At 39.2% G+C, this 24,145-nt stretch overlaps 2 protein-coding genes across 2 annotated transcripts in view; one reads left to right on the top strand and one right to left on the bottom strand.

Annotated features, from left to right (window-relative positions):
* The window catches only part of UPRT (uracil phosphoribosyltransferase homolog), a 60,049-nt gene extending 48,945 nt beyond the window's left edge, over window positions 1-11,104 (bottom strand). Inside the window, exons 1-2 of the mRNA XM_039859988.1 lie at window positions 10,965-11,104; window positions 9,751-9,909 (exon numbers count right to left, since the gene is read on the bottom strand). The gene's annotated coding sequence lies outside the window, so the exon portion shown is untranslated. The remainder of the gene's footprint in view (window positions 1-9,750; window positions 9,910-10,964) is intronic.
* Window positions 11,105-11,337: 233 nt separating this feature from the next.
* ABCB7 (ATP binding cassette subfamily B member 7) overlaps window positions 11,338-24,145 on the top strand; it is a 72,294-nt gene continuing 59,486 nt past the window's right edge. The window contains exon 1 of the mRNA XM_039859990.1: window positions 11,338-11,524. Coding sequence (XP_039715924.1) covers window positions 11,357-11,524 — 168 coding nt within the window. The 5' untranslated portion in view covers window positions 11,338-11,356. The remainder of the gene's footprint in view (window positions 11,525-24,145) is intronic.

Below are 24,145 nucleotides of genomic sequence, written 5' to 3'. Positions count from 1 at the left end.
ATCTGTTTATGTCTTTACAAAACACTTTTATGCGGCTTATCTCATTCAACATGGTGAAGTACTTAAGCCCAGTATGATAATGCCTGTTCTACAGGTGAGAAAATTGAGACCTATGAATCTAATTTAGAGTTACATCACCAGTAGTAGAGTTGAGGGAAGGCAAAAGACAATCTGAATATTCAACTCTATTTTTCTTACGGGACGTTTTCGTTATCTCATGTAAGCCTTTTGACGACCTGAGGCGACAGCACGGATTTGAACCTAAGCGCGATCGGAACGATTTGACTGTTTCTGTAACCCAGGTCCTCAGATTACTCCAGCTCATATTCCTCTACTGTATACCACATATTGTGCTGGTACTAGATCGTAACTCTGGTACCTGCAGTACCAGAGTTATCCTATGAAACCCAAAATTGTACTATGTGACTAAGCTGGAAAATCCTGATATGATTTTATACTAATACTTAGTCCTCCAATGAACTCCTTGACCATCCCTTTGTGCCCCAAACTCCAGGAATTTCTTAATTTAAGTTGACTTTGGTGCTGCTTAAGCCATTGCATCGTAATTTCGAATTCTTAGGAACAAAAAATCTATTAATTAAAAGATAGCCGATGTTCTGAACAAATATTGGGATTCACTTTTTTCCAAACGAATAGCTGTATCACCTTTCAGATGTATACCCTACCTTGGTTCTGTGGACACTGGAGGAGGAAAGAGACTTTACTAAAACAGTTCAGCCAGTCTCTTAACAAATAAAGAAGCAAATAACAATAACAAGTCAAAGAGGAGGTAGCAGTACTCGGAGTTGATACACTATATTTTCTAAAATATGCAGTTTCCAACAAAAAATTACAAGTCATGCAAAGAAACATGGAAATATGACCTCTTCACTGGGTTAAAAAAAAAACAGGCAACGAAATTTCCCATGAGAGAGACCACACATTAGATTTAACAGAAAAGATTTTGAAGTAGTTATTGTAAATATAGTCATGGAACTAAAACTTGATTAAATAAGTAAAGGAGCATATGATGACAATGTTGCACCAAATAGTTTATCAATAAATAAGTAGAAACATTTTTAAAGAACCAAATGGAAATTCCAAGGTCGAAAAGTACGATAACTGAAAATTCTAAAAAATATATGGGGGCTCAACAGTAGGTTCGAACTGGCATAAAAAATAATGAAGGAATTTGAAGAGATATTAATGAGATCGTGCATGCTGAACGGACCGAGAGAAAAAAATTTAAATGAAAAGAGCCTCAGAAGGGGGTGAGGTATCATTAAGCACACGAACATGCGCATAATGGGATAAGAAGAAAAAGGGGGAGAAAAAATCTGAAGAAAAGCTGAAAATTTGAATTTACTGAAAAAAATCTACACATACAAGAAACTCAACAAAGGTAAACCAAGCGGACCTATCAGACATCTGTAGAACACTCCAGGTTATACATGTTTTTCAAGCACAGAAGAAACATTCCTGAGGTTAGAGCATATGCTAGGCCATAAAACAAACCTCAATAAATTTAAAAGGGTAGAAATATCACAAAGCATGGTCTCTAACCATGATGGAATGAAATCAGAAATCAATAAAAGGCAAAATATGGCAAAACCCATAAATATGTGGAAAATAAATAACACACTCCTAAACAACAAACAGACCAAAGAAGAGATCAAAAAGTAAATCAGAAAATATTTTCGGATGAGTGAAAATAAAGACACAACATACCAAAACTTATAGAATGCAGCTAAAGGGATGCTTAAAGGAAAATTTATGGCAGTAAATACCTATAACAGACAAGAAAGAGCTCAAGTTGATAACATAACTATCCACATGGTTGGAGTGACTTTAAGAAAGAATTGTGGGAGAAATTATAGACAACAATTTTAGATATGTGGTTTTAGTTTTGCCATGGCAAATAGGTGAGGAAAAAGGTAAAGAGTATTTTTTTAATATGAGAAAAATAGTATAAGAGGTGAGGGAGGGGAATCACATTCACGAAGAAGGGTGACCTAACTCAATAACAACAACAACAGCAAAAACAATGCAATCAAAAAAACGGGCAGAGGACCTGAACAGACACTTCACCCTAGAGGACATACAAATGGCCAACAAATATATGAAAAGATGCTCAACATCGCTACCTATTAGGGAAATGCAAATCGAAACCACAATGAGATACCATCTCACACATCTCAGAATAGCTGTTATCAACAGGACAAGTAATAACAGATGTTGGAGAGGAGGCGGAGAAAAAGGACCCCTCATACACTGCTGGTGGGACTGCGAATTGCTACAGCCACTATGGAAAACAGCATGGAGGTTCCTCAAAAAACTAAGAATGGATCTACCATCTGATCCAGCAATCCCTCTACTGGGTATTTACCCAAAGACTTGAAAACCCATATCCATAAAGATATTTTCACACTGATGTTCATAGCAGAATTATTCACAGTGGCCAGGACATGGAAGCAACTGAAGTGTCCTACAATAGATGATTGGCTAAAGAAGCTGTGGTACATATATCCAATGTAATGTTACTCAGCCATAAGGAGAGATGAAATCCTGCCATTTGCGACTACATGGGTGGACCTCGAGATAATCATGCTAAGCGAAATAACCCAGAAAAAGTTGAAAATCACATGATATCACTTATATGTGGGATATGAAACAAAATCATATTTTTCAACAAATGGTGAGGGGACAGCTGGCTATCGATGTAATCCCTACCTCATATCGTGCACAAAAATCAATTTCAGATGGATCATAAACCTACATGTAAATGCTAGAACTATAAACACCCTAGAAGAGAACACAGAAGAACATCTTTGCAACCTAAGTGTTGGCAAAGTTTTCTTAGGACAAAAAAATAAGTGAATAAAAAATAAAAAATTTAAAAATTTAAAAAAATAAAAGAAAAAAACTGATCAATAAGGCTTTATCAGAATTTAAAACTTCTCTTTAACAAAAGACACCGTTAAGAGAGTAAAAGACCAACACTCTCTCTCTCCATGTGTACACACACACACACACACACACACACACGTGTAAAACTTGTTTCGAGACTATATAAAGACTTAGAGATCAATAATGGAAAGATAAATAATACAAGACAAAATGGGCAAAAGAGATGCTTCCAGTTCTGCACAAAAAGGAGTAAATTTATTTTTTGTCCTTCTTCCAACTAAGAACAAGGCAAAAACCGTGGACGCTAGATCTAAAACAAACATAAGGCTAAAATGTGGAGAAAAGACAGAATGACTAAAGATGCCAAAACCCAAGGAATGACATGGTGGTGAGCGCTCGGGGTTTTGTTTTTCCCTCATGTATCCTGGACTAGGTGGTAGAGAGGTCAACAAGCCAGAAACGCCAACGAGCGTGGACCAAATAAAAGCCCTAATCAAAGCCTACTCTCTCTTTCCAAAGAACAGGAAAGAAGGAAACCGAGCAAGACAGAAAACTTTTACACAATAATCTCTCAAAAATCATGGAAATAAACTGGGGCTCCACTGCCGTCAGCAAAGGCTGAGTCGAGAGCCAAGACTCCTCCCCTCACTCGACTACGATTAGCGATCCCCTAGTCGAGATGTCAGGGGAGGCCACGGGGGAGGCCAGGACTTTCCTCCTTAAGATTTCTAAATGGTGTTTAATTATTGAAGTAAAACTTATATCATCGTCTGATATCCTTCTCAGTGTGTGTAGAACAAATATTTAAGACAATTATTAACAGGGGAATGTAAAACAAGTTACAAGGAGACAAGGCTTCAGTACGCCACTCTCACTGGTAAAATGTTGACAGCGGTAGACCATGATAAGGTGTGCATACAGAATGTAATTCCTAGGGCGACCACAAAATAACTTCTAAACAATCTACGGGTCAAAGGGGACATCTCAAGGGAAAGTTAAAAAGTACATAAATGGAAACAACTCAAATGTCCATCAACCGACGAATGGATAAACAAAATTTGGTATATCCGTTTAGTGGAGTATTATTCAACAATGCAAGGTAATGAAGGACGGATTAAAAACATCATGCTGCATATAGCGTCATGCTGGGCCTACGTGCCATGCACATTTTCACTGTTTAGGGAGGATTTCATACTAGAGTAAAACCATGGAGCTATGAAACCATAAGCTAATTAGATCTTCAAGAAACTTGAAAGCAGGGCACACCTAGCAACATTTCTAAAGGAATCACTTGATTAATTTCTGAACATTGGTATGCATAGTGCTCAGAAAGAGATGATTCCTATTGTTTCGTCTGCATGGGGTCCCACCGTCCCGCAGAAATTCCCATAAGATCATTCTTTGCCAAGAAAAAGCTTGGTTGCTGCTTTACAATATATAAGGTTGCCCACACTATTAGGGAGCAAAAGCAGCTTTGGCATGCTCCTGAAACTGACGTGTATTAACAAACACGTGAGGAAGCAGCATGGCGTGAGGAAGCAGCATGGTTTAGGTCGACAGCAGACTTTGGGGTCGGGCTTAGGTTTGAGTTCCGGCTCGACTGCTTACTAGGTAAGTAATCTAGGGCAAGTTCCTTAACCTCTGGAAGTCTCGATTTCCCTCAGCAGAAAAAAGTTATAATGTGATTATAAGTTTAATATTACCTACCTCATACAACATTTGAGATTATATGAGCTCATATATAAAGCGTGTAGCAAGTCTCTATGACAAATTAAGTGCTCAATAATTAATAGCTGTTATTATTATACACGAGAAGGATTAAGATATGATTATTTTGTATAACACACAAATGAAACAACTTATTTATAAATTGGCAAAATAGTTTTTCACCTGAAAGTAAAGTGATAAAATTGACTCGAATCTGTAAACTTTTGTTAGGTTAAAAAATAACTAAAACCTTGCATGAGTTTTTAAAATGTTTTAATACAAACAACTGTGACTAAAAAGCTCTATGGAATAATGATGGGAGCATGGGCTTTGCAGTCAGCCCCTCCGAATTTGGAGATCAGCTCTACCGCTTCCAACCTCTGAGTCCTCGGGCAAGCCCTACGCTGTCTTGTCCTTATTAGAAAAGTGGGGGTTATAATATAACCTAGTCTACATGGGCTTTAGAGAGGATGAAATTAGATGACTCCAGTTAAATTAGTGCGGTGCTTAGAAGGCGCTAAACGTTCCCCTGAAGAAAGGGCGAAAAGTGATAAACAGAACTTTAAAACATCACCTATGCATTTTGTACTGTGCTCTTTTGAAATCCTAACAGTAATGAAAATGGATATGTGTCCTGCTTTACTAAACGTTATTCATATATAATCTTCCATATAGCAATACAAGTCCGTATACTTTTCATGTAATTGTTGTCGAGGTTTTTCATTAAACTTCTTTTGGAAGATTTGGAATTGTTTTCAAAAGTTGCTATTATAAACAGCACTAGTATGAACATCTATAATATAAAAATTTATCTTATTTTTTTGTATTAACTTTTGGGCCGTATTTCCTTAAAGTACAAATACCAGGTCAGGAGGTATGCAGTGGAGTCAACGGGGATAACTGACGAGGTGTGAGATGTGCTCCCTTCTACATGCCAAATAAGTAGAGAAGTTGGATAGGAATCACAACACCACTCCGGGTTTTAAAAATGCATAGTTGAATTTGAAAGCAAACAAAGAAACTCTCTGGGGGTAAGACACTTAGGGGAAAGGGAAGCCAAAAGACCGAACAGTGAACAGAGTTGAAGCCCAGTGCCCGAGAGAGGAATCAGATACAGATGCAAGACAAAGTCTGGGTTATTTTTTTTTCTTTTTAAAATTAAGATATAAAGGAAAAAATCATCCTTTGGTGTACAGTTCTGCAAGTTTTTTTTTTTTACTCAGTCTTCGTTGTCATAAATTTTATAATATTCTTTTTTTTCTTTTTTTAGTTTCAGTATAGGTGGTATACAATCGTATATTGGTTATATTAGTTTCAGGTGTACAATATAGTGTGAGTTTTAATACATGCATATAGTAGTGCAACGACTACCACGATCGAGATATGAAACAGTTCTATCATTCCTCAAAACTCTTCCGTGCTCCTTTGTAGTCAAACCGTTTCTCCGACCCCATGTGGCTGGGGTTTTAATGCCCTGCTGAATGGCTGAGAAGCCACAGACCCGATGTGTGGGTAGTGAGCTGGAATTGGGCTTTCCGCAGTAAGAAGTCCTACTAAAACTATGACCCTTGGCCTACGAATGCGGACTTATAAGCAGAAAGTCCATTCTCAGCTGTGGGTCCTCCATGAAAAATCTGCACTGTGTGTGGGTGTGGGGTCCATATACGTACTACATACGGTGTGAAAAACAAATGCTAAAAAAAGAGGAAAAACTGGTCCCAAATTGGTAAATTTTATAAGGACACTGCAGAAGGAAAGACGAAACTGTCCCATCAGCGACATCTCTACAATCTGGTGTACATGCAGAATTCTTAAGAAAGACAACTCTCTCTAAAAAAGAGATCTTAACAAACAATTATAAAGCCTTCAGAGAATCTTACCACTAGAAAAGAAAATCGGAACAGGTAATAGGAAAATTTAGGCCCAAGAAAATCTAATGGAGTAATTATCGACTTAGAATGTGATAATCGCTTGCACTATTAAGCAAAAGTAAGGATGAAATAAAAATATTTTCAGGTGTCCCAAGACTCAGTTTACCACATACAGAACTTCAGTGGAAGAACTACCAAAGGATGCATTCCGGCAAGACTAAAATTGAAACCGGAAGTAAGGAGTGTGATATAATAGATGTTAAGCAAAGAAATCAGTAAATCATGTTGAAAAATCCAAGTAAGTACTGACTGTAAAAAAACATGATAAGAATTAATTTGAAGAGGTTTATAGAATTAAAATTTAAACTACTTTAACATGGAAGATAAAAGGGGAAAGTTGAGAGTTCTAACCTTTTTTTACGAGAAGAGTAGGAACATTAACTGACTTCAGAATCTTTTAATGGCCACTACAAAGATATAACAACCATGAACTTGTATGTACCTCATAACAGCAATCTAATATACAAAACAATAGTTGACCAAATTGCAAGGAAAAAATCAAGAAATTCACATTCATAGTGGGACATTTTAACACCAACAGAACAAAGTGCACAAATAAGAAACGTGTAGAAAATTTGGACAAGTTAAAAATTTTTTATACGCCCTACAGGGTACTTTTTATTTTGTGTTGACCTTCTACTTAGCAACCTTGATTAACTGTTTTTTTTTTTATTAGTTTATCTATAGATTATCTTTGTTATCTGGAAAATGATATAATATACAAATTACTACTATTTTCTCTCTTTCAGTCCTTATACCTTGGTTTTTATTCCTTATCTTATTGCATTGATCACTACTTCCATCCAACACAACAGTAGTTGTGTAAGTGGGCATTGCTGGCATAGTCCCATCTTTAAGCAAACACTACTAAAAGTGTCATCATTCAGTAAAATGCTTGAAACAGTAGTTGTGTAAGTGGGCATTGCTGGCATAGTCCCATCTTTAAGCAAACACTACTAAAAGTGTCATCATTCAGTAAAATGCTTGAAACAGATTTTTTTATGGTGAGAGAGAAGATCTTTTCTATTCTGAGTTAACCAAGAGTTTCAAAATCTTGAGTTAGTATTAAATTTTATTGAAAATCTTTTCTGAATTATGTATGTTTGTATATGATAGTTATTCTTTAAAATTTGTCTATCATATGGACAATTATCAACTTTAATGTAATGGACATAAAGGTAAACTACTCCCAAAAGCTATAGAATACACGAGTCTATGCATGTATACGTAGCCTCTTTGCATTTCTGGGATAAAGCATACTTGGTCTTGATGTATTTTTTTTATACGACGTTGGATTGAGTTCACTATTTTATTTTTCTAGTTTTTCATTTATGTTCGTAAGTAAGTTGACATATAATTTTCTTGTAAAATCCTTGTCCACATTTGGTATTAAGTTTATGCTTGCCTCATAAAATATGTGGGACATCCAGATAATCATGGTGGGTTTTAATCAAATCTATTCGTCTCCTCTTCTTCCCAAAATCCACAGAAGAGAATAAAACAGGAATAAACCTATGAGGACAAAGAGGCTAAGGTTGGAGAGGGACAACACAGGGGTCTTTGCTAAATTATTATTTTTAAGATCTAAAGCAAATATAATAAAACGTTACCCTATGATTGAGCTGGGTTGCAGGTATCTGGGTGTCCGTTATCTTTCCTTTATAATTTTCAGTTATCATGAAATACTTAATATTTAAAAATATTTAGTTTTTCTTAAAAATGCACAAAAAATAAACAAGTTACTTTCAGAAAGTGATATATGCTCTAAAACCGCTTCTCAAATTGTAACGTGCATACAGATGACGCAGGGAATTCTTACCAGAATGCAGATTCTGACCTCTTAGGTCCAGAGTGAGACCTGAGAGTCTACATTTCGTATAAGCTCCCAGGTGACGCCAGTGCTAAGGGTCCACAGCTCACACTTGAAGTAGCAAGATTTTAAGGGAAATCAAACAAGGCAATGCGATAGAGTGTCAGGGACGGGGGCGGGGAGGGGGTGCTTCTTTAGATAAGGTGTAGTATAAAAGCTTCTCTAAGCAGGTGGTGGCTGAGTCATTAAGGAGTGTCTGGGAAGGATGCTCCAGATAGAGCGGAAAGCAAGTGCAAATGCACTTAGGTAGGAGTGAGTTCTGGCATTCTCTAGAAGAAAGACCACTGCGGCCTTCTTGAAGTACTCAAGAAATTTCTTCCACATTTCGGGTGTAATTACGTGGAAAGAGCACTGTATTTGGAGTCATAAAACCTAGGTTTGGTCTTCATCCCATTACCTTTTGACTTCTGTCAAGTCAAAATCTATCTAGCCTGTTTCCTCATAAATATGGGAATATTAATAAATAATACCTAATCTCCAATGTCTCCGGATTAAATAAGGTAGGAAGAAGCACTTCGTGAATTACAAAATAGTATATACATATATAGATGTAATCATTGCATTAATAAAGTACTGTCCTGCGTTCCGTATCTGCAACATCTGTGGACAGTGGCTTTTATTGTGCGCTCCTCTGTCTCTTTAATTTATTTCGGACATTTATCTCTAGGCCAAGTTGGCCTGTCCGCTACTGTAGCTCTCCAGCAATGCACAACTCACTGTGCTTCATATTCTATTTCTGGGTGCCCTGATTTTCTTTGACTTATTTGGCTCATGTTTGCCCACTTTAGCTTGTCATAGAGTAACTACTTGGGTATTCCAATGTTATTTGCATTTCTTCTTCAGAGGAGTTGGCTTACGATGAGAACTGCTTCAGTGAAAATATGTTATTCCACGCCAATACTGCCTGTAGGAGATTCTAATGAAACTTCTCAAGAATTCTGAGAAGTTATCTGTAGGCTTGGGCGTTTCGGAATTCTGAGGTCTTGCCTGATTTAAAATGTTATGATTCTGCAGGGCCTCTAGAGACTTTGAATGAAATCTTGCGTTTGTTTGTAGGCAACATGTTTAGTGTAAAGAACAGTGGAAGGACAGTGGGAATAGCATGGTTGTAGATCTGACTCGTCACCACGTGGCGCTGGTCTTCTTTATCTAACGGGAATGAGGATGCCCCCCTCAAAAAACAAAACCTGTTATTAGGATCCAGCAAGATAATCTCTATGAGAGTTTCTGAAAGATTATTTTGTTACGTTATATCTGACAATCTCTCACAAAATATATATTGTGTAGGTTCCTACATCTTAAAAAACGTTAGAGCATTACCGGACAATGCCTTACCTGGGTAAAAAGATTTAGTGACGATATTCAGCCCTCAGAGAAATTACTGGAAGTGTCTAGGGTTTCTCTAGTGTAGATTGCTCCTCTGTAACAGAACAGATGCTGAATACATATTTGCCGATGATGGTACAGGCGTTAATAAAGGAGGCCATTACCGATCTAGAAACAAGACAACAATGAGTCAGAAGCATCTAACTAGTCACTAAGTCCTACCAATTACATCATCTGCATAATATCTCAGGAATTGATGTACTGCCACTGCCAGGTTAAGGCCTTTATTTTATGACAACTATTGCTTTAAAGCCATGACTCCAATCCGAACTCCTTCCAGTCCAAGCTTCCCGCTGAAGCCAGAGTGGTTTAATGGACATACAGATTCGATGACGTTACTCTCCTGATTAAGACCCTTCACTGGCTACAGGAACAAGCATTAACTTCTTAGAATGAAATACAAGGCCTTTCGCCATCAGGCTTCTGCTCACCCAGGTTCATCTCCTACTACTCTGCCAAACACTCCCTAGATTCTTGAATTTGAAAAAGTTTTCTTATGCCTTCTAGCTTTTAGCAAGCCATTGCATGCACATGGAATTCTCTTCAAGTGCTGCAATTGGAAACTTTATTCTTATTGAAATAAGTCCTGACAAGCAGGATTTATTTCCTCTTCTCAGGAAAGCTGGAGTGTAATATGAGTCTTGAAAGAAAGTAGAGCTTAGTGCCTGGGCCGTGCACATTTTTTGTCTTCATCAGATTTATCTTTAATCCAGGGAGCCTCTACGTGAGTTCATAATTATTTGCCTGTCTTGTGTGGCAGGTTAGAGAAGGCAGCAACGAATAGAAAATTGCACCGCGTTACTGTCTTCAAGGCTGCGGGTGACATTTACACTGGGAAATGCAGTTTCTAGGAGAACTGGAGCATATTTCAAGATCGTTTCGTTTGCTAATAGAGGTTACAAAAGAGTATAAACCTGTCTTTCAACGTGGACTTTACATACATTTTCACTTTACTGTCCCTTGGCAGATCTAGGTGTTTTGAAATAATTAGGGACGCTGCAGAAACCAAGGGAAGAGTTCAGAGAGGCAAATTAGCAGAGGGGAGCTCTGTGTGAGTGTGAGTGTGTGTGTGTGAGTGAGACTGTCCCCACGAGCCACAGAGCAAAGGAAAACTGCCCCAAGGCGTGTGCGAGAGAGAACGTCAGCCAAATAACAGCGCTTACGGGAGGGGGAGGCAGTGGATGTCTCGGGTGCAGCCCCCCGCCAGGGCAAACGGTCATTTGCAGTGGGCTTCGCCGTCCGCGTTCGTGCACAGGAGTCGAGACAGGGACAGTGCAGGGGGCGCGAGGAGCGCGGTGACCGACGCGCCGCGGGCCGAGCGCGTGCGGCGTTTAAGACACACTTATGCTGACAGCGATGGTTTGTCCGCGCCTCAGACTGCGCGCGCCCTGTCTCCTCCGCGGCTCCCACGTCCCCGGCTGGGTGAGAAAGGCGCTCGGGGGCCCGCGCCGGAGGCAGAAAGCCGCGGCGGCAAAGTATCCGCCGCTTCCGAGTGGCTCGTTCCGGCGCCGCCAGCGGCCCACAATCCCCCGCGCGGCCCTCGTCCTCGCTCAAGATGGCGCTGCTCCTGAGACGCTCCTGGCGCTGGGCAGCGGCGGCGGCCGCTTTCGAGAAGCGTGCGCGCGGCGCGCTGCTCCTCCGGCCGCTGGTGTCCGCGAGCGCGGCGCGTCGGCAGGGGCGGCCCCGGCCCCTCGGCGACCCGGGGTCCGCTCGAAGGCGCCAGGTGAGGTGCCCGCGCCGGGGTCCGCGGGCTGAAGGGCAAGGGGACCTGTGGGGGAGGCGTTGCGCTCGTGACCGCGGGGCGCGGGAGGCGCCCAGAACAAAGGTGCTCGGGGCCGCCTGGGCGCCGCAGCGCGTGAGGGAAACGAGGGGCACGGAGGACTTGAGGAAGGGGCGCGGGACACCTTTGGGGGCACGGCCAGCGGGCACCTGGAGCGCCCCGCTCTCCCGCAGGACTGACAGGCTCTGTTAGCTTGAGAGGGGAGCCTGACTTCGTCCCCAGACTGCCACCTGTGCAGATACCAGGCTCACTGGGCGCCTTTCCAACGCCGGCACTGGAACGAGGGGCCAAGTTGCCTGCGGTTCAGATTTCACTCCGTCGGGATGCGGAGGGCGAGCTGTCTACACCGGCGGCAGATCGGCGCCACCAGCGAACCCCTCTGCCCACAGGGCGCCCGGCCTGGCCGAGCCCCAAGGATCTGTCTCTCCAAGACAGACCTTCCCGAATTCGTGTGCAAACGCGATCGTCCTTCGATCGGAAAATAAAATCGCGTTCTAATGTGTACACAGGTCTCTTTGGAACCCATCAGGCTACTTAGCTTTATCTCGTGAATGTAGCTATGTTTAAAGTGCCTCTTAATGTTTGTGTCCATTATTATCTCTCGAGAACAGTTTTTTTTCTTATCTGTACTGTCTCTACTTCAGTGTATCTTTTTGTGTCCTGTGCATGGACAAAACGTTTAACTGCCACCGCTCGTCGTCAGTATCACTGAAGTATTGTCAGCTTCGTATAAGAAACAACCTCTTAGAATTTTGTTTCTTCCACGAATATTTAAGGTCTACTATGTACGTAGCACTGAGCTAGATAATGGGGTACCAAGAGAAACACAGACACTAATGCCTTCCAGACTGCTCAGTTTAGTTACGGGGATTGAGTCTATGCAGCATGAGAGTGACTAGAAAAACAAGGTAGGTCAGATATCAGATGAGTAGTAGGAACGGTAAGGGCCATAGGCATCCAGATGAAATAGTGATAATTAAGGACCGGATCATGGAGAGAGACTCTCATGGCAGCGGTGGAAGTGCGGAGAACATTCCAAGCAGGGAGAATACAGATGACATTAGGCACATGGGATGCGTTCGTTCATTCACTAAGTCATGAACACCTTTACAGCAGTGTGAACAGAACAATATCTAGCCCTGTCCTTAAGGCGTTTAGAACCTAGTAGCGGAAATAGATTTAACAGGCAACTATAATACAGCAGTGCAGTGACCGGGACATAAGAAGGACCGGGGCATCAAGTCTAATCTCCAGGCGGGGAAGATTGCCTTGTGTCACTGATATCTTAGCCACCACCTGAAACATGAGAAGTTAGCTAGTTGAAGCGGGACCAGCATGTGCAAAGGCCCACAGCTAAGACGGAGCATGGACCTTTCGTAGAGCTGCATCTTGTTTAGACTAGTGAGGAGTTCAAGGTAGGAAGTGGCATTAGTCTAGAGAAGCAAATCCAGAGCATTTTATTAAGGTTTTTAAAACACCCTATAGTTGAAAGTTTGTAACACGTGATCCCACGTGAACCATTCTTGTTCTGTAGTCCTCTGATAGGCCAAATTACGATAAAATTTGTACGACTTTGTCAGGCTGGAAGACTGAGGGGGGAAGAGAAGTCTTCAGGAGTTTCAGAGGAGATTATGGCGGTAAAAAGTTAGCTTTCTCTTTTCGTGAACTCTTTCCCCACAACTTCCTTCCTCCACTCTCTGCTCTACATCCTACTGTTTCCTTTGGTGACCATTTCCTTACTGTGAAAAACAAGGGAAAGATCTTAACCTCTTTTTCTACTTCTCAAAGGCATGCAACTCTTGCCATCTTTTTATAAAATATGGACTTAACAGGGACATGAAGGAATGATTATAACACTTTTAAAGTAGAACCTGATATAATGTGAGACACATTCAAATTAATTGCTGACTTGCGATTAACATTACGGAATAAATACTGAATGCATACTTGTAGGACAATCGGTATATAGCATAATGCTTTAGAGCGGAAAGAAACCTTAGTGCATAGTTATGAAATCATGCTAGTCGGCTGGATCAGCACTTTTTTAAACATGAGATTCAGTTCAATAGGAAAGAAAATAGCAGCACTTTATACACATTAAGGAAAGCATTGTTTTATGTACTTCGATTTTACGCACATACACACACACTCCCACATGTATGTGATTACCACGATGCATTGTGAAATGTGTTTTCCACACAGGATGATGCCCTAGATTTATGCTGTGCAGTATGGTACTCAGTAGTTTCATGGGGCTGTTTAATTTAAATTAAATTAAAAATTTAATTCTTCAGTTGCATTAGCCACATTTTAAGAGCTGAATAGCCACATAGATATGGAGCATTGCCATCATTGCAGAAAGTTCTGTCGAACTGCGCTGCTCTAGAGAATATCATATCTGGCCCTTCTAATTTTGCAGATGAGGAAACTAAGTCCTAGTATAGTTAAATGACAGTCTTTAAGGCCATTCATTCACTTATTGCCTTCTTTGTCTCAGATATTTATATAAGGGTAAATAAGACTGGCAGATACTGGGCACACAATAAATGTTGCATTGTAAAGATACTTGTCTCATAATTACTAGAGCACTATTAATAGAGAGAAATACCTTAAACATTAACATTTTTCTTAAAATTGGAAGATCGTTTGTGATAGGATTTAAATTATAATGGTTTATTATTACAGTTCCCTCTACAACATTAGTTAATATTAAAAGGACTTAGAATTTTGAAAGATAGAATTTTGAGTTTATTTCATTAATATTTAAATAGTAGAAACTGAGGTAGCATACGGTTAATCCATAGCACCTTTCATCTAAGAGTCCTTGACTCTGGATCTTGTCATTGATCATAAACTTTCTTCGTTTGTTTTCGTTATGCCAAAATGTCTTTGTCTTTTATTTTTATTAAAATGTAGCTAACATACAATATATAAGTAGTTTCAGGTGCACGGCATTGTTATTCAACATTTATACACCTGAAGAAGTGATCACCATGATGAGTCCAGTAACCATCTGACACAGTACAACGCTATCATGATATTATTGGCTGAAAGCCCTACACCGTAACCTCATCCCCATGACTTATTTATTTAATACCTGGAAACTTGAACCTCTTATTCCTCTTCACCTTTTTCATCCTCTTAAAATTTTTTTTCAGTTATAGCCGACATTCGGTATTATTTTATATCAGTTTCAGGTGGACAGCATGGTGGTTAGATTAGTCCCCATACATGTCTGTCACCTGCACCATCCATGGTTATTACAGTATCATGGACCGTATTCCCTGTGCTGTACTTCGCATCCCTGCGACTGTGTCGTTACTGCCGGTTCGTACTTCCTAATCCCTCCCCCTTTTCCACCTGGTCTCCCACCCCACTCCCACCTGGCGACCACCAGCTTGTTCCTGCAGCTTCGAGTCTGTTTCTGTTTCGTTGGTTCCTTTGTTTTGTTCTTTAGGATCTACATATAAGTGAGATCATGCGGTATTTGTCCTTCTCTGATTTACTTAGCTTGATACCTTCCAGATCCATCCATGTCATTGCAGATGGTAAGATTTCATTCTTTTTTAGGCCGTGTAATATTCCATGGTATATATGTCGCACCTCTTTATCCAATCGTCTGTTGAGAGGTTGCTTCTATATCTTGGCTAACGTAAATAACGCTGCAGTGAACATAGGGGTGCATATATCTTTTCAAATTAGTGTTTTAGATTTCTTTGGATAGGTACCGAGAACTGCAGTTTTAAAACAATTTTATTGAGATTAATTCACATTCCATACAATTCATCCATTCAAAGTGTGCATTTCAATGGATCTTAGTATATTCAATGATACGCACCACCATCACCATAGTCAATTTACATTTTTCATCATCTCAGAAAGAAACCAGTACCGTTTTCGCTATCGCCTGCCATCCCCTGTCCCCCCCACCTGTCCTAAGCAACCACTAATCTGTGTTCAATCTGTATAGATTTGTCCATTCTGGACATTTCACATAAATAGAATTATATAATATGTAGTAGTCTTTTGAGACTGGCTTCTTTCACTCAGCATTATGCTTTCAAGGATCATCCATGTTGGACATGTATTCAGTACTTTATGCTTTTTTATGGTCGTATAATATTTCACGATATGAATATACAAGAGTTTATGCATTCCTCAGTTGATGGACATCTGGGTTGTTTTCATATTTTAGCTGTTGGGAATGATACAGCAGTAAATGTTCACGTACAAGTTTGGGGCGAACATAAGTTTCATTTGTCCTGGGTATATACCTAGGAGCGGAGTTGCTGGGTCACACGGTAACTCTGTGTTTAACTATTTCAGGGCCTGCCAGATGCATTTTCAAAGTGAGCACACCATTTACATTAGCATAAGAAGTGTATGAGGGTTTCACATTCTCCACGTCCTTGACAGCAGTTGTTATCTGACTTTTTTAGCCAAGCCATCTTAGTGGCTGCGATGTGGTATCTCATTGCGGTTTGGTTTGCATTTCCCTGTTGACTGAAGATATTGAGCATCTGTCCATGTGCTTATTGGCAATCTGTATGCCTTCTCTGGAGAAGTGTGTGTTCCGATCCTTTGCCCATTATTTCATTGGGTTATTGGTCTTTTATTATTGGGATGTGGTTGTTTGTTATATATTCTAGATTCTAGTCCCTTATCAGATATATGATTTGCAAATATTTTCTTCCATTCCATGGGTTATGTTTTGACTTTCTCAATCGTGTCCTTTGAAACAAATGTTTTTTTATTTTGAAGAAGTCAAATTTATCTGTTTTTTCTTTCATTGGTCATACTTTTGGTGTTACAACAAATGAGCAGGACGAACAAACGGAGACTCATGGACATGGGCTATAGATTAGTGGTTACCAGAGGATGGGGGAGGGGGAGGTTCATGATTGTTTCAATTTCCGTACTGCTGATTGGTCTATTTAGATTTTCCAGTTCTTCTTGATTCTGTCTAGGAAGGTTATAGATTCAGTGCCATTTAAAGTTCACAGTAATCCCTTATGGTCCTTTATATTGTTGAGGGATCTGTTGTATTGTCTATTCTTTCATTTCTGATTTTATTTTTCCCAGTCTTTATTTTTTCTTAATCTAGCTAGGGATTCGTTGATTTTATTTATCTTTCCAAAATATCTATTTATGGTTCTTTGATTTTTTTCTTTTGTTTTTTTATTCTCTATTTGATTTATTGCTCTAGTCTTTATTCTTGCCTTCCTTTTTCTGTCTTTGGGTCTAGTTCTTTATTTGCCTTGAAGTGAAAAGTAAGGATGTTATTTGAGATCGTATCTTAGTTCAGGCTGCTATAATAAAGTATTATAGACTAGTGGCTTATCAACAACTGCAGTTCATTTTCACAGTTCCGAAGGCTAGGAAGTCCAAGATCAAGGTGCCCCAGGACATTCAGTGTCTGGTGAGGGCTCACTTTCTGGTTCATAGATGGCTGTCTTATTCCTGTATCTTTACATGGCGGAATGGCTCAGGGATCTCGCTGCGGCCTCTATTATAAGGGCAATAATCTCATTAATGAGGCTGTACCTTTGTGGCATAATCACTTCTCAAAGGCCGTACCTCCAAATACAATTGCACTGTGGATTAGTTTCAACATATGAATTTTCAGGGAGACACATTTAATCTATTTGAGATCTTTCTTGTTTTTCATTGTAGATGTTTATCACTATAAACTTTTATTTTGCTACATCCCATAAGTTTTGACATGTTGTGTTTACCTATTCATTTATTGCAAGATAATTTTTAAATTCCCTTTTGTTTTCCTCTTTGACCTAGTGGTTCAAGATTGTATATCATTTCCAAGTATTTGTAACTTTTCTCGTTTTGTGGCTGTTACTGTTTTTCTAGTTTTATTCCATTGTGGTTGGAAAATATACGTGGAATGATTTCCATCTTAAATTCGTTAAGGCTTGTTTTGTGACCTAACACGTGATCTGTCCTGGAGAATGTTCTGTGAGTGAGCTCAAGAAGATTGCGTATTCTTCTGCCGTTGGGTGGAAAGTTCTGCATATGTCTGTTAGGTCTATGTGCTCTATAGTGTTGTTTGAGTCAACTGTTTCTTTACTGGTTTTCTGTCTCAGGTTCTGTCCATTATTATAAGGAGAGCATTAAAGTCCTCCACTACCCTTGCATTTGTTAATATTCGCTTCGTATATTTACGTGCTCTGATGTTGGGTGCGTATCTATCTATAGTGTTATATCTTCCTGTTGAATTAACCCTTTTATTGTTATACAATTCCTTTTTTGTTGTTGTTTCTAGAGACAGGTTTAGACTTAAAGTCTATTTTGTCTGATATAATTATGACCATCCTTACCCTCTTTTGGTTGCCAATTGCATGAAATATTTTTTCCATTCCTTCATTTTCAGCTCACATTTGTCTTTTTTATTTTTAGTTTTTACTCAGTAATCACTCCTTGGAGACTGGGACCACAGGGCCTCGCACCTGCTGGGTCCTAGTAGATGATCGGCTGCAACAGCTGAGAGATGAGAGAATGGCTCGAAGCACATGTGTGGGCCCAGGCTCCCTTAGTTCTCTCTCTGTATAGAGGCATCTGTCCAGGCACATGAATTCATGACGGCCCCAAGATGGCGGTGGGTCTAAGGGTTTGAGGAACAGAAAGAAGCTGACGTGGCCACAGGGGCCCAACAGGCAGTGAGACGAGGCCAGAAGATGGGCCAACGCCCGTCTGTCAGGGCCTTGAGGGACATGGCGAAGCATTTGGATTTGTCTTGACAAATGAGAAGCCGCTGCAACTTTGACGCAGAGTGTCACATTCATGTGGCTCCCATGTCACCACATTTTGCTGTCTGTCTCCTGTGCTGCTAGACTGCTAGCCCCTTAAAGACAGCCCCTTACTGTTCATGGGTGATTCCAGGGCTTGGCTCTGAGTGACATACAGAGCCATTTAATGAATTCGTGTGTTACTGTTGGCTACTTTTCATCAGTCAATGAAAGCTGACAGGTAAGCCAGAGTAAAATTGGATTAATATTTTACAAATGCCTGTGTCTGTCCCAGTAAACACATCATTCATCCCCGTTCGAATTCATGACAAATCCGGTGAACACAGGGCCGAGGGTTTTACCTTTGTACAGTACAGAGAAACTTTTGCTAAGTAAATTAATAGTGCAAATGAGACTGGAAAAGAAAGCTTAAATTATATATGAAACGAATATATTTTAGTAAAGCCAGTTTAAATTTAAAAATTCATACTCGAGTTGTCTCCTGCTTGTTTAACAATATTGCATGATTCCCACCCATACCCACAAAAAACATTAGTTTGAGTTAATAATAAATAGCTAGATGGTTCTCATTAAATTATCTCAGTGCTCAATTGATTGGTTTATAACATTTGGTGGTTAGTGTGACTGACCCCAAATAATCACTGACCGCACACGTGCACACTGACAAACGTGGCAACACTGGCTCTCGTGTTTGGTTGACCGTTAATCTCATGCAGCCCATACCTGAGCCTGACTTTATCTTCCATCTTACGTTGCGCTGTAATTGACATACAACATGGTGTTATTTTAAGGTGTATGACACAATGATTTGATACATATCTGTATCATGAAATGATTACCACAATATGTTTACTCAATATGCGTCACCTCAGTTATAAGTTTTATTTTTTTTGTGATGAGAATTTTTAAGATTTACTCTCAGCGACATTCGAATATACAACACAGTATTGTTAACTGTCCCGACTATGCCATTTATTACGTTCCCAGAGCACGCTTATCTCGTAAATGGAAATCTGCACCTTTCGATCACCTCCACCCCTCCCCGCCTTTCCCACCAGCATCCACCAGTCTGCTCTGTTTGTACGGTTTGGCTTTTTAGATCCCACATATAAGGGGGTCGTCGAGTATTTGTCTTTTTTCTGTTTGACTTTTTTCCTGTAGCATAATGCCTTCAGGTTCTATCCACTAATGGTCATCAACTAATGGTAGGATTTCCTTTTTTATGGCCGGATGATATCCGGTTATGTGTGTGTATCACACTTCATCCATCCGTCGGTGGACACCTAGCTAGCTTATTTCCATGCCTTGGCCATTGTGAATAATGCTGCAGTGACATGGAGGAGCAGATATCTCTTCGAGGTCCTGATTTCATTTCCTTCAGATCAATACCCAGAAGTGCGGTTGCTGGATCTTGTGGTACTTCTGCTTTTTGAGGACCCTCCATACCGTTTCCCACAGCGGCTGCATTAGCCTTCGTTGCCGCCAGCACTGCTGTCTGTTTGTTTCTTGGTGATGGCCATTCTGACAAGGAAAGATGTGATATCTTGCGGTTTCGATTTGCATTTCCCTGATTAGTGACGTTGAGCATCTTTTCATATCTGTTTGCCATCTGTAAGTCTTCTTTGGAAAAATACCTATCTAGGTCCTCTGTCCATTTTTAAATTGGGTAGTTTGTTTTTTTGCTACCGAGTTGTACGAGTTCCATGTATATATTTTAGATATTAACCCTCTTTCAGATATATGGTTTGCAGATATTTTCTCCCATTCAAGAAGTTGCATTTTCCGACTGTTGATTCCTTTGACGTGCAGTTTTGAAGTTTGAGGTACTCTCATTTGTTTATTTTTGCTTCCGTTGCCTGTGTTTTTGATGTCGTATCCAAGAAAACATTGCCAAATCCAATGTCACGCCACTTTTCCTCTGTTTGATTCTTGAAGTTTTATAGTTTTTGTACTTATTTTTCGATCTTTAATCCATTTTGAGTTGATTTTTGCATATGGTGTGAGTCCAGCTTCATTCTTTTGTATGTGAATATCTAGTTTACCCTTACCATTTGTTTAATTCATTTACTTTTGTAGTTATTTCTAATTAGGAAGACATTTTGCCTGTACTCTGTTTTCACTATGTCATTTACTGTTTTTGTTCCTCATATCTTGCCTTTTTCAGGTTTAGTCGATATTTTTATGTACCATTTTGACTCCCTTCTCATTTCGTTTCGTGTATATTTTTTTTTAGAAATCAGTGTTTACTATAAGGATACACTTCGCATCCTATATTTATAACAATCTGGTTTGAATTAATACTAATTTAGCTTTCATAGCATACAGAAGCTCTGCTGCTAATAGGCGTATTCTCCTCCCTTTACATTGCTGTTATTGTATATCACGTCTTTCTATTGCGTGCTCCTTAACATAGTTTCATAAGTATTTTTACACATTTGTCTTTTAAGCCAGGTGAGAAATAAAGCATGGAATTATAATCCAAAAATACAGTAACACTAAGTACTTTTATATTTACCTATGTAGTTACCTTTACTGGAAATCTTGATTTCTTATATGTCTTTGAGAAACTTTTTTTATTTTTTTTTTAATAGAATTCCCTTTAACATTTCTTGTAAGACATGTCTACTAACTACAGACTTCCTGTGATACAGTTGGTTCTGACTGATTTTGATTGTTTTTCACCGTTTCTTTGGAGGAGTGAGTGTTTTGAACCGTCTGCCCGGCCATTTGCCATCGTCACCTCATTAGCCAAGATTCTTAGAGTTATAACCAAAGTTAATTATTCTGTTTACTTTTCTTTGAGCTTCCTTAGTTTATTTGTGATATTTAAACTCACCTATATCCGAGCCATTATATTAGTGTTTATTTTTTCCTGTACATTAATTGTTATACTTTAGTAATTTAGGTTGACACATGTGATGTAAAAACTGTGAACGGCAAGTAATATTTTTAGAGCTAGTGTGGTTTTCAAGTGATTAATCATAAGGCCCCCTATTATCTATTACATTTTTACGTAGATGAAAACATGCAATTATGTAATGTTGTCGTTTAAGAAATTTACTTTCAGTTTTGACTTACTAATGTTTGAAATTGCATAACAACTTCATGTAATATTTTTACCTTCTAAAATAAAAGTTCAGTAAATAAAAGTCAGATTTTAGGGTACTCATAAAGGCCAAATATTGCATTCTATACAAATTTCATTTAAGTAAACTTTGTTTACTTTTGGATATTTCAAATGGCTTGTTAGCTAATGTTTTAATTTCCAGCAAAGGCAGTTGCTTTTTTAAGTACGTGAAGGTGATTACACATGCATCATGGATTCATTGGCTGTTAGTATTTACATAGACTTTAGGGGTAATGTTATCCATTTTACTAATCTTACAAATGAGAGACTGAAGAATCACATGCTTGGTAGCACGAAGAGATAATGAATGAATCACTTTAAAACCAAGATCTCCTAACTTCTATTAGAATGATTGTCCCACTACATCATTTCAGGATTTTTAAATTCAGTTCACTTCAGCTTACTTTTATGTATATTAGCACTTGCTCAGCTCTTCCGGAAATCCGATGTAAGGACCACTGAGAGAGGAAAATCCAGAGACAGTCAGGAGCAGAGGAAGCTGTTCTGTTTTTCCGGACTTCTATGTCATCAGGACATTCAAAACCATCCGGAAAGTTGAGCCTATTTTGGATGAGAGTTGCTAGAAACAAGTATCAGGTTCACTCAGATTTATTGTTTTTTGTTTTTTCTGTTTATTTGGCAATTAATTATATAAAGACAGATCGTCCTGAGTGCCAGTAAGAGTGAAAGGCTGTAGGTCACAGGGGAGGATGGATTTGGTCCTTCCATTCGTGGACCAAATGGATGAGGATATGGTGATTCAGACATTAAATAATGATAGAAAATTAAAATGCACAATTGGAAACGTGTTAAGTGCTGTCTGCTGCTACGATACCCTCTGGAGATTTGACTTTGTCAGCGATAATAGAGAAGGCTTCTCTGGGATAGTAACGCCGGAGCTGAGATCTGAAGGAGGAGCAGTAGCCACCTAGGCAAAGAAGCGAAGAGCGTCCCAGGCCAAGGGAAACACACATCCAAAGGCTCTGTGATGCTGGGGAGTATACGCTGTAGGATGAAGCTGGAGAGGTTTGTGGGAGCCTACGTACACAGCACCTTCTGGGTTATGTTACGAAGCCAATAATCGTAGTAATCGGAGCAACTTATTCTTAGGTACTTATGAGGAAGTCTGTTTCGAGGAATGTTGTCTTGTGGCAGGATCGGAGGGAGAATGTATTCATTCATTAAAAACTCAAGGGATTCTGATAATATCTGGACAAATGTCTCCATATAAGCTCGTAATCTGTAAGTGTCTGACTGCACAGACCGGTACAGCAGCTCTACAGATCTTCGAGCATCGCGAAGATGCCCTTAGTTTATATAATGATGCTGGAGAGGACTCACAATAGTACAGAGACACATTAGGGGTAAATTAATATGGACTATTTAAGACCCTCACGGCCAAAGCTAGTAATCGTTACTGAAGATCATAAAAGAAAATCCGAACGAATGGAGAAAATGCTAGAATATTCCATTTTATACTGATGTTCAGTCTCCCCAAATTAGTTAATAGCTTTAATGGAATTCCAGTTGAAATCCCTACAGGATTTTCTGAGGAGACCTTCCTATAATTATCTTGATAGCTTCTCCGGAAGAATAAACTGGTGAGAAAAGCCCAGAAGATTTTGGAGAAAAGTGCACTGCGTGTGTTTTTGGAGAGGGAAGCTTGTTCTACCAGAGAGTCGACTGTGTATAAATTAGAAAGCGTGGTACTGGCGTATGACTGCACAGGGAGATTAATGAGACCAAATACCAAATGCCGGCGCAGACCTAAATATAAATTCAGTGTTTGACACATTTTTTTCCCAAGGAGATGTGTCTTGGCAGAATCGATTTTCTCAAGTGCTTTTCTAAGTAACAGAACTAAAGGACACTGGCTTTCATGAATTTCGGTTAAGATTTTCCTGAGGGCTCGGATAACGTTTTCACATCTTGGTTTCCTTCACCTTCACTCCCATTCCAAGAGAGTCTAGAACCTAGTTTTGGCTAATCGTGGGTTTTTCCAATAATTGTCAGATCTTGAAAAGTCATATTGATCTTCATGTATTTGCTTATTCACTTGTTCGATGAACAAGTCTTTATTGTTGATTTATTTTTACCAAGTAATCTTTTCATTTACTTGAATGGAAGGAAGAAGGTTGAGGTAGAATTAAGTTTTCTTTAAGGCCAACTGTTAAAATTCTATGAATTTATTGTGATATTTAGGCCTTTGGCAGATAGTATTTTTGAACCGAAGAAAGACGTTTAGAGTTTTATTTTTTAGATTAATTTATTTAAAAATACTTTATTAATTTCTACCACCCAGAAAACACTGTCTCTGGCAGTCACCGATTTCTCCTCAGTAGCTATGAGGTTAGTTTTTTTCTTTTTCTTTTTTAGGTTGCACATGTAAGAGATCATATGGTACTTGTCTTCGTGTGAGTGATTTCACTTAGCATAATGCCCCGGAGGTCCATCCATGTCATTACAAACGACAGGATTTCATTCTTTTTTTACGGCTGAATAGTATTTTATTGTATACATATGTTTATATTCATTTATTTATCCGTGAACATTTACGTTGTTTCCATATCTTTAAAATTTGTTAAATCTTTACATTTCAAATCAGTAGGAGAAAAAAGACTTAGATATTTACTTAGTAGTATATACAAAAATAAACTGAATGAATTAGTGATTAAA

The sequence above is a fragment of the Pteropus medius genome, unplaced genomic scaffold, assembly GCF_902729225.1.
Source record: "Pteropus medius unplaced genomic scaffold, Ma_sr-lr_union100, whole genome shotgun sequence".
Classification (NCBI taxonomy): Eukaryota; Metazoa; Chordata; class Mammalia; order Chiroptera; family Pteropodidae; genus Pteropus; species Pteropus medius.
This window is presented reverse-complemented; position numbering and strand designations above follow the sequence as displayed.